Source organism: Pleurodeles waltl, chromosome 6, assembly GCF_031143425.1.
Source record: "Pleurodeles waltl isolate 20211129_DDA chromosome 6, aPleWal1.hap1.20221129, whole genome shotgun sequence".
Classification (NCBI taxonomy): domain Eukaryota; kingdom Metazoa; phylum Chordata; class Amphibia; order Caudata; family Salamandridae; genus Pleurodeles; species Pleurodeles waltl.
The window spans coordinates 613114385-613133239 of NC_090445.1; the positions used below are offsets into that span (position 1 = coordinate 613114385).

An 18855-nucleotide genomic window follows, 5' to 3' on the forward strand; every position below is an offset into this window, starting at 1 on the left:
AGAGGCAGAACCGGACCAGTGGAAGCCAAGGACGAATTCCGGGTCAAGAGGACCTGCAAAAGAAGGGGACAGAGTCCAGTCCACACAGGAGTGTCCAGGTGAGGCAGGAGCCAATGCCCACCCTTCTGTAACTGAAGATCCAGGTCGATGGTGATCGATGATGTTCGGCTGCGGGTTCCAGGAGCTGCAGAGGAGTCCCTGAAGTCACCTACGACCTGTCTTTCGACAGTCGCCGGATTGCAGATGGGTCACTGGTCAGGATGGCTCCAACAAGCACAAACAAATGCATGAGGAGCTGTTGGACATATGTTGAGCGTGGAGGACCAGCAAGGTCCTGGGGACTCGACCCTTGAAGGGGAGACTGGGTTGACATTCAGAAGACAGGAGAGCCAGCAGAAGCAGTCAGAGCCCCCACAAGCAACTAACTGGCAGCAGGCACAGTAATCGCAGTGAGGTCCAGTCAGCACACATGAAGAGGAGTCCTCTGTCGCTGGATCAGCAGAGAGGAGACTGTCCTTGCAGAGGTAGAGTGCTGGAGGCCAGGGCTACTTTGGAGCATGAAGATCACTCAGAGCAGAAGTCAACAAGCCTTGGTTGGTGCAACAGTGGTGGGGTTCACAGGGATTCTGTCCCGGTGGCAGAGGCAAGGGCTTACAGACTCCCATGTTAGACAGAAGTCAGTGAGGACCCAGGGGATCCTTCAGAACTACCACCTATGTTGGAGAATCTTTGCAGGTCCGGAGGACAGAAGATCCCACCAGCTGGACATCCCTGCCTAAGGTGCCTGCGGATGCAGGTGAGTGACTCCTTCACTCCAAGGGAGATTCCTTCTTGCATTTTTGGTGCAGCTGAAGTCTTGCCACCCCCAGAGGATGCACAGCCAGGACAATACTGCAGATTGCTGACAGGAGCCACAGAAACAAGGTTGCAAAGAGAACTCTTCTCAGGCATTGCAGTCTTGTTTGGTTCCTGTGTTGCCCAGCAGCAGTTCGGGAGGCCAGTAGCAGAAGCTGTCTTTGCAGGAGGCCCTAGTGGAGTATTGCACAACAAATCTGGGACCCATCCTCAAGAGAATCCCTAAATAACCCAAAAAGGAGATTTGGACACTCTATGGAGTGACAACCTATCAGGAGGGGTCTCTGACTTCAGCTATCTAGTCTACGCAGTCAGATGCTTTCAGGGGCCTCTGCCCTTCTTGGTTTCAAGATGGCAGAAGCAATTGGCCACCTGGAGGAGCTCTGTGCACCACCTCAGGAGTGGAGCTGGACGGGGGAGTAGACACTCCCCTTTCCTTTGTGTGTTTCGCACCAGAGCAATGACCCTTCAAAGCAGTCTGGTGGCATGGGGAGGCTACCACTCTCCCACCCAGTAACACCTATTTCCAAAGGAAAGGAGATTACATCCCTCTCCTACAGGAAATCCTTTGTTCTGCTGTCCCCTGCTTGAACTGGTAAAGCAGCAGGAGATCAGAATCGTGTCTGAGGGACTGCAGCAGCGCAGGGTGCCCGCAGACCGTAGAAGACTGACAGGAGCAGAACTGGGGAATCCTCTAAGGAACCCCTAGAGTGCATGGAATCTTGCCACAAACACAATCCCATGGGTGGTATAATACATGGTGCAGCCCATGGGAGACCCCAGGTCTACCAATGCCATGGGTACCTAAGTACCATCTACAAGGGACTTACAGGGGTACATCAGTATGCCAATTGTGGGGCGTAAGAAGTTCCAAGACAACCAAATTTAGAGGAGAGAGCACAATCACTGGGGCCCTGATTAACAAGATCCCAGTGAAAACAGTCTAGGCACACGGAATCAGGCAAAACGTGGGGGTAACTATGCAAGAAAGAGGGGACGTTCCTACAGTAACATAGTGAAAACACTTCAGTAGGACTTCACACAACTTTAGAAACATAGCCAATATTAATCTGAATTAAACAAAATGGCAAAAATCTAACATACACAAGTAAAGATACAAATTTTCAAAGATTAAGGGCCTGATTACAACTTTGGAGGAGGTGTTAATCCGTCCCAAATGTGACGGATATACCACCAGCCGTATTATGAGCTCCATAAGATATAACGGACTTGTAATACGGCTGGTGGTAAATCAGTCACTTTACCGTCACTTTTGAGACGGATTAACACCTCCTTCAAAGTTGTAATCAGGCCCTAAGTGTAATATAGGGCTTAGAAATACAACAGCTCTAACTTATGGAGTTGCTTCCAACAGTCTGGCTCTAACCATGAGGGAGTGCAGGCCAGCTACAGGATTGTATAGACCTCGGTTACATTACCATGGAAAATGATGAGGAAACAAAGATGTTACATGGAGTCGGGCAGGTGAGGTGTCGCGACAGCCGGTGCAGTGTCGATTCCTTACTGTCACCGGGGAGGAGAAGCATTGGTTCCTTACTGCTAGGCAAAGGAGGTGAGGTATTGGTTCCTTACGGTTGCAGGGGAAGTGATGCAGCGTTGGTGATGAGGAGTCAGTCCCTTATGACAAGGTGGGGTCGATGAATCCAGCAGGTCAAGACGCGAGGTGTCGACTTCATTGTGTTGCGATTGCACCATGGGGCCACAGGTGCTGTGGAGTCAGGTGTCACAGATGTCAGTGACATGGCACTCTGGACTCACACTGTGGCGGGACTTTGGTGGGGGGTATGACCACCCAATCACTATTTTGATGCCTCTGGGTAAGCTTTCATCAAAGACAAATCACACATTAACAGACATTCATCTAAAACTAGCCTACTGGCTTTGTAAAAATTGTTACCAGTATGATATAAATGAGAAACTACAATGATGTTGTTGTGAATATTTAAAATTGAAAAAAAAAAATCCATTTTGAAAACATAAGTGAATTAAACATTAGAATATCTGTGGAACGAGCCCTAGTCTTTGGATTTTCTCAAGCTCTGCGTTCTTCCAGTCAAACCCCTTTCGTCTGCAGTCCTTCTGTTACACACCTATGCCTCTTTTCTCACCACATCTTTCTGAATTCCGCCATTTGCACATGTCCCACCCCCATCTCTTTCCTCTTCAGCACCCTCTTTTCACTCTCTCCCATATGTATTTCCTTGCATCTCCTTGAATTGACTCCCCTCCACACACAATGCGCTCACTGACTTTTAAGCACTGCATTTTCCTTTACTTTCGCACTGTCAATATTTCAATGACAGCTGTATCCCTCCTTCACATGCCTGGCATAGAATCACAGTTCCAAAGGACACACATGACCATTGCTCTGTGTAGTCTGCAGAGAGGCCAAAGATTGGATGAATTGGTCAAAAAACTCGCACTGCCTTCAGCCTCCACTTCAGAGCTGTCAGTTGCGGCCCATTATAAACACACAGTAACTTCTCCCACTGAAAACACCAAACACTGTTGGATCTCTTGTCTTCTAGGGGCTATTAGACCATAAATACTCCTTAAGAGTACCAACCCAATCTTCTAATCGTATTCGTATCTCCAGTGCCTCTGCGGCCTCACCAGTAGAGGTTAATGTTGTGCGGTGCCTTCTTGTGCATATACACGCTAACAGCAGTTTGTCTGCAAAACCATGTTGCAAACTCATGGGCTGGCATTTCTAGTAAAACTTGTCAGGTTTTTTTGGTGACACATAACTTCACATAAGGTATTTGTAGATTCAAAGTTCTGTTTCTGTAAATGATTATGTAATTTATGGATTAGTGAGAAAGTCGCTCACTAGCACCCAACGGCCAGCGTCTGTACCACTGGCCTATCCTGAGGGGTGCTTCCTCATTTCTGAGAATGGGTTAAACCCTAAATTGACCTCAGAAGCAGGCCCATGAAAAACATTTCAATGCTAAGTTTTATTGATCTGAAAAAAGTCAGAATGGCTAAATTTGGGGGTTTTAAAGCCCTTCAGCAAACATAATGTGTAACAAAACGCTAGCCCTTCTTTGGGATTGAAAAATGAGGAGTTGTCAAAATGAAATCCAGTGGGGATGTTGTTCTGTGAGAACATTTCCCTCTTTGCTTGGATAGCCCATCACTCCACTATATCACTTGCTACCAGGACTTGTCGGGCTTAAAGTAGTTGGTGTTAAAATTCTAGGTGCACAAAACTCAACCTTTTTGTTTCAATACGTATTTCGGTTTTATCTCATTCATTGAAATTTGTGATGTGTTGCCATTGTCACAAGGAACCAGAGTTTCCTTTTCTTGCATGGTCTTCAGCTGGCCTGCCCTGGCATGGCACAGTAATGCCCTCGGCACAGTAACACGATATTGTAGTTTGTGGAAATAGAAATTATTTTTGCATTAAAGATATGTTACTCTGCAAACGTACGTGATGAATATGCTGAAATACAGTACCTCATTTTTTAAAAAAACAACTCACAGAGGATCACTATCAGAATGCCCACAGACACAGGTTCCAATTGTTACCTGTTGTGAGGTTAAGAGCACCTTTTCCTGAACGTGTACAAAATGTTACCTTAGCATATGTACGTGGGCCTAGTCCCAGCCCCCACCTCGGCCGCTATTTCTTCCTTACGGTCAGGTCCTTCAGGGCACCCACAAGTGTGCATCTCTAACTGTGTTCCATACAAGGACAGGAGTGGCAGATACTTGGTGTGATCTGTACACTGAGGGTAAGGAGGAGGGGGTTATATAATCCTATGTCAGAGAGTGAGCGAGAACGCAGAGTTAGTACAAGTGTGTGTGGTAAGAGTTGAGATCATAGCGGCTTTTAGACTAATATAATTCATAGAATATATTCTGTGGCCATGAAAATGAACTAAGAGGCCCATAAATCACTTCTGCATAAGCTCTGCCACAACCCAGCCTATGTTTCATCAATAAATTGATGATCTATTACATGCTAAATATGTGTGAGATTTAAGAAGTCCCAGGTTCATGGAGAATGTTGGGGTGGGCTGGGATTTTTAAAAGCTAAAGGAAGGGTCACTTATTTACTATAATTCCTTTCTTTCATGTCTTTGTTGGACATCGCAGGTTGCAGCAAGGAGGCCATGATGAGAATGACTCATCTGACGGGGACTGTGATGACTCTCTTACTCTCTCAGATGTGACGGAGATCAGTTACATGGACTTGGGTGAGTGGAAGGTTCTGTTGATAGGTGCTGCTTTGAGGAGAGGGTGGGCTCAGACTCAGCAGACCACCAAATAGGGAAAAGCCAAGTTTATAGAGAACAATTTTTAGCTGGATCAATACAAAGTTTGCATCATCAATCAATCTCTGAGCATCGTCTCTCATGCTCATGTGCTTTTTTGAGCGATGTGAAAGCAATTACAATATTTAATGACCGTGTGGATGATTTTAAGCAGTTAAAGATACTCAGGATAAAAAAAAAATGATTAACAGCGAGATGCCACATACAGGAATAGCTCCTTTGCCAAAAGGCAGGATTGGGTAGTCTGTAGTCAGGCTGTACTTACTACTCACTAGTATCACGTCACCAAGTGTACTTTGTCACAGGTTGTGGCTCAAAAGGCTTGCAGTGCAAGAAACAACATAAAAACATGCTATATGAGACAACAGGAAATACCATGTTTACACAAAACTAGCATACAAGAGAGAAAGACTTTCAAGATATGTCTAGTCCAGAGACAGATTTTTACAGCACTGTTGCATACACTCCACAACATTTGAGAACCACTCCTGTCTGTCCTGCACACTGTGTCTCTGTGCCAGTGTACCGAGGTCAAGTTGTAAGACTTGTGTTCAAAACTTAATTATTTTTGAGTTCATATCAGCAGGAGTATTATTAGAAAAGACTACACTGTCACTGGGGATAACAGGAGGTTTCCTGACAAACTGGTCCCTCTCGTTATTTGGAAGAGGTGGGGAAGAATAAGTCTCATGAAAATCCTGCCATTTGTCTGACTCTGTCAAAGCCATACTGGCCTGTTTGAGGAATCACTTAATTAGGAACTTTCCCAATAGGTCTGTCCATCTCTGCAGATTTGTCACGGTTATTCATAAGCCTTATAGACAGTGCTTTAAATGGGCTGGTACTGTCTGGTACAGAGTACCGGCACTTTTTTATTTTGAGAGGGAGAGTACCTGCACTTCTCAGGAAAAAACTTAATACTTTTAATTGGAGAGTACTGACACTTCTTAGAAATAAGCAGGCACTTCTATTTTTTCATTTAAAGCACTGCTTATAGGTAAGTGCAACATCCACTCACAAGTGGCGGGATGTACAAGTGCAAAACAACTACAAAAGAGACCCTGGTACTTATAAATGCCTGAGGTGGTGTAATAGTGTGCGTCAATTACTCCTTTTTAAAAGATTTCCAGGGTCGTTGAAAGATGGGGTGTCCCTGGTATTACTAGGAATGTGTGCAAACTCAAAAGTTTAAGGGCGTTCTCAAAATCCTCCCCAAATGCTTCCCATCCTGGATATAGTTAGAGATATATTGCCACCAAAGACTACAGTAAATCTAGCTTCCAGATTAAAAAGAGAAAGTAAAACTAGAAAATGGGTTAATTTCTTGAACACAAATGAAGATTCTATGAACGAAAAAGATTCAAAGTATTATAGACTCCTTTTGAGTGAAGAAAACAGTTCTGTTGCCATTAAAGTACCCGGTATAATGTATGATCAGATTATTTTTCTTTACACCTGTTTTATATTTCATTTTGTTTTTCACTTTTTATTACTTGTTTTTCAATGGTTCAGTCAAAGAACCACATTCTCCCAACCCATGGCTTATTTCAGGTTCACCCAAGTACTCACCGCCCCTGCTTTTTTCACTAGCCCATGAATGGAGCCCACAGTGGCTTGTTGAACTCCTTCCCATTTGGGAGTGGATTGTTGTGTAAGCAGCCATCTCTGTGAGCATGTCATAGGGTGACCTCCAAAGGAACCAGTTTAGAATCAGTGGGCCTTGGCCCTCAAGTTGACCATCTTGTAACAGATGGAATGATGATAGTGGTGTCCAATGGTCTGCCTGGTTGAGAGAAGATGACCTTGTATTTCAGCCAAAATGATTCCATAATTTTGGGTGTATAGGATAGTCACGGTAAATATGAAAGGCATGAATGGACCTGTAGGCATGTAAGTATACACGGATTGTGCTCTCTCTGGGCCCAGCAACGAGGCTGCTAAAGTCATCCAAATGACAGAGAGTTGTTTTTCCTCCCGCCTCACCAGCCTTTCAGAAACACCAGTATGTCTGCAGACTGCATGCAGAAATAATCTAAGTAACCTCTGGGTTCCCCGATCCACATAATACTATTACTGCATGGTAAGACTCTATGTTCTAATTCTGATTATTCTCTTTGCTCCCTACCTAGGGTTCACTCTTAAGCCTACTCTGGAAAACTCCTGCCTAGCTTCCTTCTTTACGTGTCATTTTTATCTCCACGTGTTCATATTCCAAATGTGTTGATGTTTAAGGAAAGTGTTAAATAAACCCAATAATGTTTTGAAGAGAGCCCCTAATCAGGACTAGACCTCATCTGGATATGATGGCAAGCAGCCTCCATGCCCATCTTTACCTAATGATCACTACAACTCTGGCACTGCGAGGGCATGGGGTGAGGAACGGCAGTAAAAGAGATGCCAAGGGCCAGCAGAGTCGATATATATTGTGCTAGAACGTCAGTGTTTTTTTTATTTTTTATTGAAAAGAGCTTTCATGAGGGTGTAGTTCAAAATTAAATGCAGCTGAGCACCTGAAGGAAGTGTTTTCTTAAATAATACTGAAGGAGGTAGCATGTCTGTTAATAGATAATTATCAACCAATGCAATAGTGAAGACCAAATTGGGAATTGCTGCTATACTTTCTAAACAAAAATGGCCCAACAAACATTTTAAAATACAGATTATGCATAAATATAGTTCCCTCCCCTGTTTACGAGGCATTTTGAATAAGGAATGTGTTACTTTAGGAATTTCCGGGTATGTATTCATTTACCATGATGCAACGTCTACTCTGAAAATCAGACCTTTGCTACCTATTACTCTTCTATAGTAAGAGATTTAACTGAAAGTATTTGGCCACAGACTTGGCATTTGTGTGCATGAACAGCCTTTCGCTGAATGCAGTGGGGTGTGGTATGAATGGTTTTAAATTTGAATGCATTCTTTGACATGCACAAACCTGTGGTACTTGGTGCAGCATAGATAATAGCCACTACCGGTAAGAGAAACCCTCCTCTGGCACTGCTACGCACAGAGGTAGAGGACAGTGGTCTCCTCTGAGGGTGCATTTTGTGGTGCAGTGAGAGCCTTGGTCCAGTGTTTGCTCCTCAGTGCTCTTATGTCATGGTGTCCATTAACAGTCAGCTAAAGGAAGTTTAGGCTTCATTTGGCTATCCCATCACCTCCGCTGGTGATATTATCAAAGATAAGAGTGTTCCAAATAGTCTAAACAATGTGGCAAAAAATGAACTTTCTTGCCAGCCCTACATCCACTCACACAATGAAGTGCTCCGGGAAACAGGTATAGAATATCTCTACATGAAATGGACTTAGCCCATCTAGGGGGTTACATAAACTACGCCCTCATGGTGCAACTGCTTCTGTTAAAGGCCTGGATAGCCTCTCTGAACTCTCTTACAGGATTTCAGACACAGCAAAATCACCCATTTACACAAGAGAACTAGATCGACACATCCTCATTAGTGGGCTAACATTTAAGCCCCATTCACATCCCAGTGTTGGAAGTATCTGTACTTTGGATAGGTAGCCTGTTTAATATACTAACTAATCTATATATGAAGGGTGTGAAACTAACCTCAATATCAACACGAATGGATGAAAAGCATAACTGGTCACTGTGCTCTATTTTTGGAACATTTAACTCCCACTACTGCTTGGGGGTCTGGTCTCCAGCTGAAGAAACCATTGAAGTGGACACTGAGTCAAGATGAAAAATGATCCCTGTTTCATGAGCACCATTCTTTCATCAAATTGCTGATCCCTAGTTTGTTCACTGTACAGAAGCTGTTATCCTACAAGTACTTGAATTCTAGTCAGTTAGTGCTAATTATGGGTGCTTGGGCCCCTATCAAGGTTCACACTATGTTTGAACATGCTAACGTGTCAGTCCATTTTTTTTTTTACATCGGTCACTTCCTGTGGGCATTTGTATTTTAAGGAAGAAAAATGTATAAAGGTTTTTAATATTATTACCTGGCTCTGATATGCCTGCTCACCAAGATCATACACATGTCTTTAAGGTCATATTAATTTTCAAAGTATTTATTTGAACTGAAAATAAGCAATGTGTCCTTCTACTAAGGCTGACATTTGCCTCCTCTTCCTTCACCTCTCGGAGCCACTGATGTGCCTTATTTAGACCGAATATCATAATGAAATGGCCAGGAGTTAACCAATACTTTTAGAGCTATTTCTTGCTTTTGTTGATGGCTTAAGGTTCAGTCCGTTCATGGCTTACAATGGAAATAAAGGGTTTTGGGTTCTATATAGCTCACACTACAGCCCTTCTCTGCTTTTAGGCAATTGTTGGATTTCACTCTTCAGACACTTTGCACTTCTATTGTGCAGAGTTACCTTTACCACTTTAAAGGCATAGGAGGCCACCTTACAAGTTTTGGTGCTGTAAATTTAAATGCTTTAGCTGTACTGAAGTACTGTTTTTCTCCTTTTGAAACAACCCTTTTTGCCTTTGTGCTAGACTACTGCTGCTGCAAGATGTCAAATCCACAGCAGGATGTGTAATGGCTCATGCATTTCTCAATGACATCAACATGTGGGCCATGGAGCAAGAGGTTCATTGAAGCATGTCTCCTGTGCTATCAACTAAAGTCTGGAACCCAGTAACTCACAAACTCCTAGACGTTTGGTTAATTAACTTGACCCAAACAGCAGTATCGCATGTCTGATATTTGATAAATTTCTTCTTTGATCATATATAGAGTGAAATCTTTTTAAACCGCTTTGTCTCTGATCATCGCTTTTGAGCCGATGCTCCTTCCAGTGACACAGTCTCTTTTTTCCTGAAAACAAACAGTAACTGGAAGATTGTCTATGAGAGGCAGGAAGTTGAAAGCTGGCTGTCCAGTTAGGACTCATTCTTTGATTGCTTGTCACAGATTAGATTACAAACAGGAGCTGTTCCCTCTGTGCCCCAGAATCTAAGCAGAATAGACAATTAATATGGGGTAGAGAGAAATGGGAAAGAAGAGCTGGTACCTCTGCCAAGTCTAATGAACAAAACTGACAAATGAGTACCCAAGTTATCTGATTGTAAGTCTTCTAATGCATCAACATATTCAGTTTCAACATTGCACAGAACTGACAAATTGCTGCATCTCTGGTACCTGCGCGCTCCTACACTGTTTGTGTTATGAATCAACCTGATACTGCTCCATTTTCCCATAGCCCGTCAACCATACAAGAGGCAGACCATACAGAAGTGCCTGGTAGCTGCGAGGCAATTAAAAGAGTTCATCTGGAACCCCGGTCAATTCCTAATAGACTTTTCACTAGATAACACTTTATTTCGACTTAAAAGGTCATAAAAGTAATGCAGCAAAATGTACAATAAAAATATACCCATAACATAAAACCATAAGTAGAATGTTAGAAATGCAGTACAATAAAAGATATAATCACAAGTTCATGATTCATATCTAAAGTATAGAACATTTATAAAATCCTTAAAATCATAGCTTTCTTATGAAAGTCACTGAGTTGGGGTTTTTAAAACAAGCGTTAATATCACTAAGAAAGCAATAGAGCCAATTATTAACTATTCTAACTCATCACATACATCAAGATGAAGTTCATTATAAATCCCTGCAAGCCCCTGGTTAACATAAGCTATTGCAGGTTTAAGAATTACAGCAAGTCCTGCCATACAGCTTTAAGACTTATTTGGAGTCAAACCTTTCCATCAAATTTTCCAAGCCCATAGCAGGAAGCGGGAACTAGCAAACATTATTGTCTCCTTTTGATTGCTTTTCAGTAGTCTTAGGGCCTCCTAATGATGCCTCACACCCTCCAGCTTGATTAATTCAATAATCTGTTTCTTGCGGGGCAGTAAGTAGTTAGGACAAAAGAAGAAGAAATTATCCTCGGTTTCCTTTAGGTGAGGGCAATTAGGACAGCAGTTAGGAGAGCCCCCGGTTTTGTCTCACTGCACAGAATACAAACGTAATGGTAGAACACCAGATCTAAACTGAATATATAAACATTTTGCTTGCAGTAGATAAATACTGTCAATGTATGGTTCAAACTTGGGAGAGGATTTGGTGTTTAAAAAATGGTCAATCAGGCTTCCCACTTTTTGATCACGCCAAATACTTGCTAAAACATTTTCCCAATATTTTTGTTTCTGTTTCTCAGTGGCTCCTCTTATATTTTCTATTGGAGAATTCCACAGGCTATCCAATTTGAGCATCTCACATTGTTTTTTTTTAATCTATTTTAGCTACGGGCTGCCTGTTTGTCTGTCATTAGCAATTAGCTCTGCTAGTGATTCCCTATTCGGGATCAACTCTGGAGCTGACCAAATCCGCACCCAATACAACAGGGGTTTTAGAGGAGATACCCTATTAATGCAATTCAATGCTAAGTCCAACCTTAAGGGAATAGTGGGAGTATTGGGGAGATTAAAGAGCCCTCTAATAAATGTATTCTCTACTGTAGTGAGTGTTACTGCATCAGCATAGCCCCAAATTTCTGCCCCATAAATAGCTGCTGGCACTGCCGCAGTTCTATAAATTTTGAGGACAGGAGACACAGCACCCCTATACCTATATGTTCTCCCAATTAGGGAAGCTCTCTGCTTAAGCGCAGTTGTACTTTTTTCCATTTGAGATCCCCAAGTCATATTTGCTGACAATCTTACACCTAAATCCATTTTTTTTTACCTTTTCTAATGGGGCTGCTTTAATGGTCATCTTGCCTTTAGAGGTTCCTGGTGGATTTATTTCATATATTTCGACTTAGCAGGGTTTATTAATTGTCCCCTTTCTTTACAAAATGCAGAGCAGAAGTTTAATTCTTCCTGCAAGCCAACTGGGGTTCTAGAAATAATAAGAGTATCATCAGCAAACATCAAAAGTGGGATGGATGGGCCTGAACTCTTAAGGGTGTAATGCTTGCACTTGGACAACCCATTAATCTAAAGGCTAAAAAGTGTAGGAGCCAATACACACCCCTGTCTAGCACTCCGCTTTATGATAATCCTATCTGTATAGTCTCCTGCCATCTTTCACCTCACCGTAGTGTAAATATCATCATGGAGGAACCTTAATATCCAGAAGAGCTCATTGAGAATCCCATATTCCTCCAGTATCCTCCATTGGTTGGCCCTTGGAACCAGGTCAAAAGCTGACCTCAAATCTATAAAGGCAACATAAAGGTGATCCTTCCTCGTGGTTATATATTTGCAACATAACACCTCAAAGCGAAAGACCTGGCTGGACTTTCCACTAATTGTCATTGGCTAAACACTGTCTACTCACTATGAGCAGTTAAATTCCTAGCTCATCCCACTGCAGTAGAGTGAGAATTCTAAATTAAATTCCCATTATTTTTGACCACTCTACCAAGCTGGAAGCTCATCCAACCCCTCTCCTTAGAAGAACTGCATCATCAAAGTATAAGAACAAATTGCTACTGGGGCATCATAGTGTGATGTAGGAAGTCTCCTTTCTGGATGCCTCAATAACAACATTTTCAGTTGAATATTAGACTGACTACTTTTGCTGTTTTCAGGGACTGTAGTTACCTGCCTTGCACTTCACAGCATTTTACAGGACCTGCCTGTGAGCTAACATTGCCTGCCTCCATCTTCTGATAAATAAAGTGGTTCCACATTAGTTCATCCTCAAAGACAAAATTGTATAAGACTCGGGTCTCAAAAACCTCCTACATTGAATCGTATTCCTTTTACCCGATATACTATGTCCTTAGTCTGAAGTGCACTTTCTATTCTTTAATGCTTCTGCTCCTATCGAAATCTTCTAAGGAGCATAAAAGTAATAGTTCTATAGACTGTCAGAGAAGAATCACTCAGGACAATTAACACCTGAAAATATTCTATATAGCTTTAACAGGATTACTATTCTTTGCTTGTTTACAGAAAAAAACAGATATCAATATGTTTCATGGCACTAACTAAATCAACAGAATATTTCTAGAAACATATACTTTTTTATAGTAATCAACACATTTTCTATAGCATTCCATATTCCGTTTTGTCAGGGTTGATAGATTTCAGCATTTTTTCATTTTATGTTTATGGTTGTAAGTTGCTAATCAGGTTGTCCTTTTGTGAAAGGTAACCCTTGTGTGCTAGAAAAGTGAGTATATATTAAGATTTCTCTATTTACCTTTGCTATATTGTAGCACTGTTTTTTCATATCCCAAACAATGAAACTTGACTTCACACTCTGCACGGGAGCTTACACCTTGTTAATACTGCAGTTTCAAGGCTCCCTTTATAGAACAGTAGAAATATTAAAGCTATGACTTTGCATAACCGAAATTATCAAGTTCATCTTTCGTCAAGAGGTTTTGCCAGTTGGCCTTCCAAGGTGTTCTTGACACTCTTGACCAACAAAGCCTATGACCTTCCATGAGGAGGCACAACTTTCAGCTGTGTAGTATTGCAGTAGAGCTCTTCTTATTTTCAAAGATTTTTCACAGGGCTGTTATACTTGTGTGATGCTGTTTACCCATAATTCTCTTTGATATGTTGTGAATGAACTGGTGGGTCGGCTTACTGCAGTTGTATCCTTTTGATTCTCCTAAACTTTAACTATGATGATCTAAATTTGGTTTCTTTGTGGTTACTATGGCAATAATTTATCGTTACTTCCAAACACTCATTTAGACATTCACTTATTCTCACTGTACAGACTTTACAATCAGCAATATCGTGCCAGGTGTACAGTGTCCATATTAGTTCATCTTAGCCACCCAAAATAAATCTGAGGACAAGTATGATATTATTAAGCGTTTGCTTGAGTGTGGAAGCAGAATATCGGGAACCCCTCCTTCTCTAGGAGATCTTCAGGGTTCAGGATTAGAGTTAAGTGTGATAGATTTGTATTGTATACCTCCCATTGGCAGCTCTCCTCAGATCAACTTTCTGCGAACCCCTGAGTGGTCCAGCATAACTTATAGATGCTGTCTTGTAGAGCTGAGTGTTATTAGCATACTGTGCATTTAGATGCTGTTATTGACTAGTGATGCTATACGAGGCTTTGTGTATACATTGAACATAAGGTGAAAATGCATGGATCCTTGGGTATTCCCCTTGTGATGCATATTTAGTTGGTGTAAACAGGTTGTCCTGGTTAGATTTAATAGCATATATTACTTCAATCAGAAGTTCAAAAGAAAGAAGCTCGTTCTCGCTGACGAGCTTTAACATTCTCTGAACTAAATAATGCTCTCTGTATTTTATGAAGATTATGTGAGAAAAATATTGCTACATGGAATAAAAAACATTTTCAATGTGCGACTACACGGAATGTTTTAGACAGTATTTAGCAACCCGCTGTTGTCAGAAAAAGGACAGAACCTAAAACCTAAATGCAAGAGATAATGAGATCCAGCGAGCATGGTGGAGAGGGGAAGAAAGCTTCAAGGCAATAGGAGAGTCTGAGCAGCCACTTTTGGGGTGCCTAGTGTTAAAATCGTTAAAATCTCCATCAGGCTGTCGGTGCTGCAAGAGGTTTCATTACCTAGCATTGGCTTAGCCGTACCATGCTCCAGTACTGTATTATTTATATATCTTACCCATTCCAAAGCCTTTCTCCACCAACACCTTCTCCCTTCCATTGCAGTCCTGCTCACAATGAAGAAACAGTAATCAACTAAATAATTATTGTTTTTCTTAGGTTTTTATCTGTTTGTAAGAAATATTGTGACATAGAAAATGCAAAATTAAATGTTGAATTTGCAACTTGAGATGACTCAGGCACCTAGTTGATGTTTGGCCTGGATTTTGTAATCGTGTCTTTTTTGCACATTTTTTTCAGTGACTGAGGTAATTTATTTTCTACAAAGGAGCTAATTTCCTCTGTTCAAATGATTAAATATGAATGATAAAAACACATTTACAAACTTTCTAAAACAGAGAGAGAGAAACACACGTAACTTTTACATTTCATCCACTCATGTTGGTCATGTAGAGGTTTCACATAAAAATTCTCCATCAAATAGCCACAGACAGTTTAAATATATTTAGCCACCACACTCCACCCCTTCTGAATGTCCATAGGCTGGCAGCCGCCTCTGATGAGCCTCTCAGTGCAATGTCTTTCATTCAAGATTTAGGCACATCCCACTCATGAACAAGTAAATGGGTAATAGAGAAGAACTATTTTGCCCTGCATCGGAAACTATATCACCCCTGTGCCATTCCTGATTAAAAGCAATGGAACAGTTGCATTTATATAGTAATTAAGATTTGTGTTCAGTTTGTATGTGGGAATTCCCAGGTTTGTCATTTAAATTATGACATGTTTCAAGGCTCGCAAAATGTATTAATGTAGGGGAGTGGAGGAAAGAACTTAGCGGGATATTCCACAAATCAGCATATCTCCAAACCTGCCCAACTTGTGACTCGCATGCTCTATTAAGAGCCAGGTGGAAGTGCAAGGTTTACACCAGCTAAGCTCTGGTGTAAAACTTTTCACCTCACGGTCCTTCTCCTACAGACCTATCAGGTCATAGTGATGGGTTTGTGCCTTATTTAGTGTTCTGCGATTGCCATTTCTTTTCTTTGCTTGTGACCACCATGAAAAGCATGGCACTCCCTGATAGGCAAAATGCACAATGGCCCCACGTGTTGGAATAAAGCTCATTGCACATCAGGGGCATTTTCTTGTTTTAATGAAAAATTCACGCTTTGGGAAATTATTTGCAAAAAATATACTTTTCTGAGTGGGCACATTGAACATGGTGCCAGCTCAGCAAATCTTTAATGTTTTCAGCTGAACCTTCACAGGGGTGGCTCCAATAAAGGCATGGGTGGTCAACCGTCGGAGAATGGATGCCAGGGCATACGCAAATCTGAAGTCCAGCAATTCGTCGTTTAAGGTCTAAATGAGCACATTGGAGCTTCCCATTAAAAAAATCCCAAATGTAGCCTCTATTCCACATCTCTTTTCTGCATCCCATGTAAGGAAGATATTTCTCATGTGCAGGTTTGATAAGAAAATGGGGTGGAGTAGCTCTGAGATCTTGGGTACCTCTAAAACATTCGCAATTTTGTGTGAAAACAAAGACACGGCTGGGTTTCTTCAAGGAAACACAGTTTTTTTAATACTATTTACTAGAGATAAGAATGTATTTAGCAGACAGCAACCCAAATAATGAAATTCTGATTTACAAGTTACAATACTGGGAGCTCAGCTAACTTTTTACAAGTGAGATTTGCACTCATGAGCTTATCCATCTTCGAATGTAGCTGGGCAAATGCAAGTCATTCTTCTCCGGAAAATGAGCATGCCAGACAGATTCTTGCATTAATGGATAAAATATAATGTAGGCCCGACAGCTCGGCCCCCTTAGAAATTCAGACATGATCCCAAACTCCGAGTGGGAGGATGGGTCCCAAACTCCATGTTAATTTTAGACAACTATAAATTCTAGAGATTTGTTGACACATATGAGACTGCACTAATGTAGGACTCTGCAGCCTCTGTTTGTTTTGATGTGCGCTCCTACATGGTATACATGATGAAGACTCGGGACTTACATCTCATTAATAAAAAAATAAAATGACGAGTTAGTGCATGTGCGGGGGACAACGCAGGATGGAAACGTGGAACTTTGGTGAACTGTGTAATGTACATGTGGCTGCACCCCTCCCCCCACCCCTGCTGTAGTAGGCTCTGAAGGGCCCCAAACTGTTCTTTATGGTCATACCCTGCACCAGCCCCTTTGAGGAATTTGGGGTCCTTGTTACTGACCGGGATACCAGGGGTTACTGAAATGACACTAAAAGCAAGGCTCTTGCTTCATTGTTAGTGTTTCTTCGGGGTCACCCCCTGCTCTTCCTTTAAGGCGCATTGCCAGGGAGGGTGCAGTCGCTGACTGCCCCTTTCCGAGGGATTGTTCCGGAAACGTGTCTCCTCATAAAGGGTACCCTGAGGGAGCAAGAGTCCTTTTAACTAAGACTTAACTTCTAGATGACACACGTTTTGTGTCATTGTTTTTCCAGTGCGTTTCTCAGAACACACTTGGTTCTGAACTACTAGATGACAGCACACTGCACTTTGCATTTTAAGTGCAGGCAGTTCTTCATTGTCACCACTCTCCGCTACGTCACTTCCTTTTGTCTCGCCTCATCCAGTAAGATCACCAAACACTGCCGACTGCGCACGACGAGTTATTTTGAAAGCTAAGTAATGTGTTTTGATTTCCAATGAAGGTATTGATTTGTGTGCGCCCTGATATGGAGTGAAACCGCGGAAGTAGGTGTGCCCTTACTGATTCATGAGTGCATTACATGAAGTCGCGTGGCCTGGTCATGGTCGTTCAGCTGACAGTCTGATGTAAGCTGTAAAGAACGCACTAGTATCATGTGCTGCCGGAGACACGAATCTTCCAGATGGAGTAAATAAAAATCCGCCCTAACCATTCAGAAAGAATGCACCAGTAAGAGCCATAATAAAGTGTATTAGTCACGCAGCGTAGCCATCTTGTGAGACAAATGTTACGCCCTGAAAACTTTCAATAAAAATACATATGTACCAGAACATGGGGCCCGCGGTAAACAAACCTGCACATGAAGCATTAGAAGATTAAAAGGCCAATTTACGCACAGACGCGCCCTATGTGTAATATGTATAAGATTTGCCACGGCCGTGCCCCTTGAGTACTGTGGAAGTGGTAGCATAGGTCTGGACACTTAAGCGTGACCTGAGAGTAACGCAGGAACAGCAGCTGCACGCATGGGAGCGCACCTGCCCATGTCCAGTTTGTCCTGCCCACTGAGCCTGGGAACATATTATGTGTGTAATGAGGACATAGGGCAGTTGTTTCATGTCATAACAATGTTTGTACAGACATCAGGGCACTGTGGGAATTCGAAGGTGCAAAGCAAATATTTAAATACATAGATATTTTAGAATCTCCTAAAAATGAGTAGTTGTTGCTTCTTGGAGGGTGTGCTGCGCGCGATGGCTCCCTGACTCCACCCCCCTACAAAATACAAATGGGAGGATTCCAGATTGCTGGTCAGTCGTGCCCCTTCCTTCCTACTGCGCACACATAGTCACATTAGAGTGGTACACTACCCTAGAGACAGCAGTTTGCAAGTTCAGAGTTGCTTAAGTGTTCTATGTGGGGCCTATGGGGCTTAACCTACATACAGAGACTAGACTACTGTCAGAGCAAGATGGTGAACCTTAATTAGTGGATTCAGGGACTCAGGGCAGCAGGGATGCACCTCCAAGTAGAAGGCCTGATCGATATACACTCAAGAAGTCCTCCAAGACAACCCGAGGTGCAGGACGAAGTGGGGGGCCCGGGGGGTATCAGGCATCTAGCCCTGCCACTCTTTCTCTATCACGCTGACAAACATTAGACGATGTTTCGGGACTTTTTGTTTATTTTTGCCAAGATGTATAGTTCTCCTGTTCTAGTGGAAGATCAATGGGCCAAAGGGCACCCCGCATCATATATGATGTTTGGACTGGGGTACACTCGCGTGCACGAGACGATGAAGGGCACGAATGTTGCATTGTATTGAGTCACATAATAATGCGCAGAAGTGATGGCTTTTGTATGTTAAAATGGAAATAAAAATAACATTTTTTTGTTTCCAAAGGAGTTGTTGTTGCTTTTGTCTAAGGTCAAAGGGAACATGGAATAAAAAAAATTCTAGCTATCGCGTCAAGAATTTTCAATTCTATTAAGGACACGG

The 18855-nt window shown here is 42.2% G+C and overlaps 1 protein-coding gene across 7 annotated transcripts in view; it reads left to right on the forward strand.

The window, feature by feature from the left end:
• The window catches only part of NAV1 (neuron navigator 1), a 950201-nt gene that overhangs the window by 254897 nt on the left and 676449 nt on the right, over window positions 1-18855 (forward strand). For all 7 annotated transcript variants that reach the window (XM_069238908.1, XM_069238913.1, XM_069238909.1 and 4 more), the window contains one exon: window positions 4981-5081. In XM_069238908.1, coding sequence (XP_069095009.1) covers window positions 4981-5081 — 101 coding nt within the window. The remainder of the gene's footprint in view (window positions 1-4980; window positions 5082-18855) is intronic.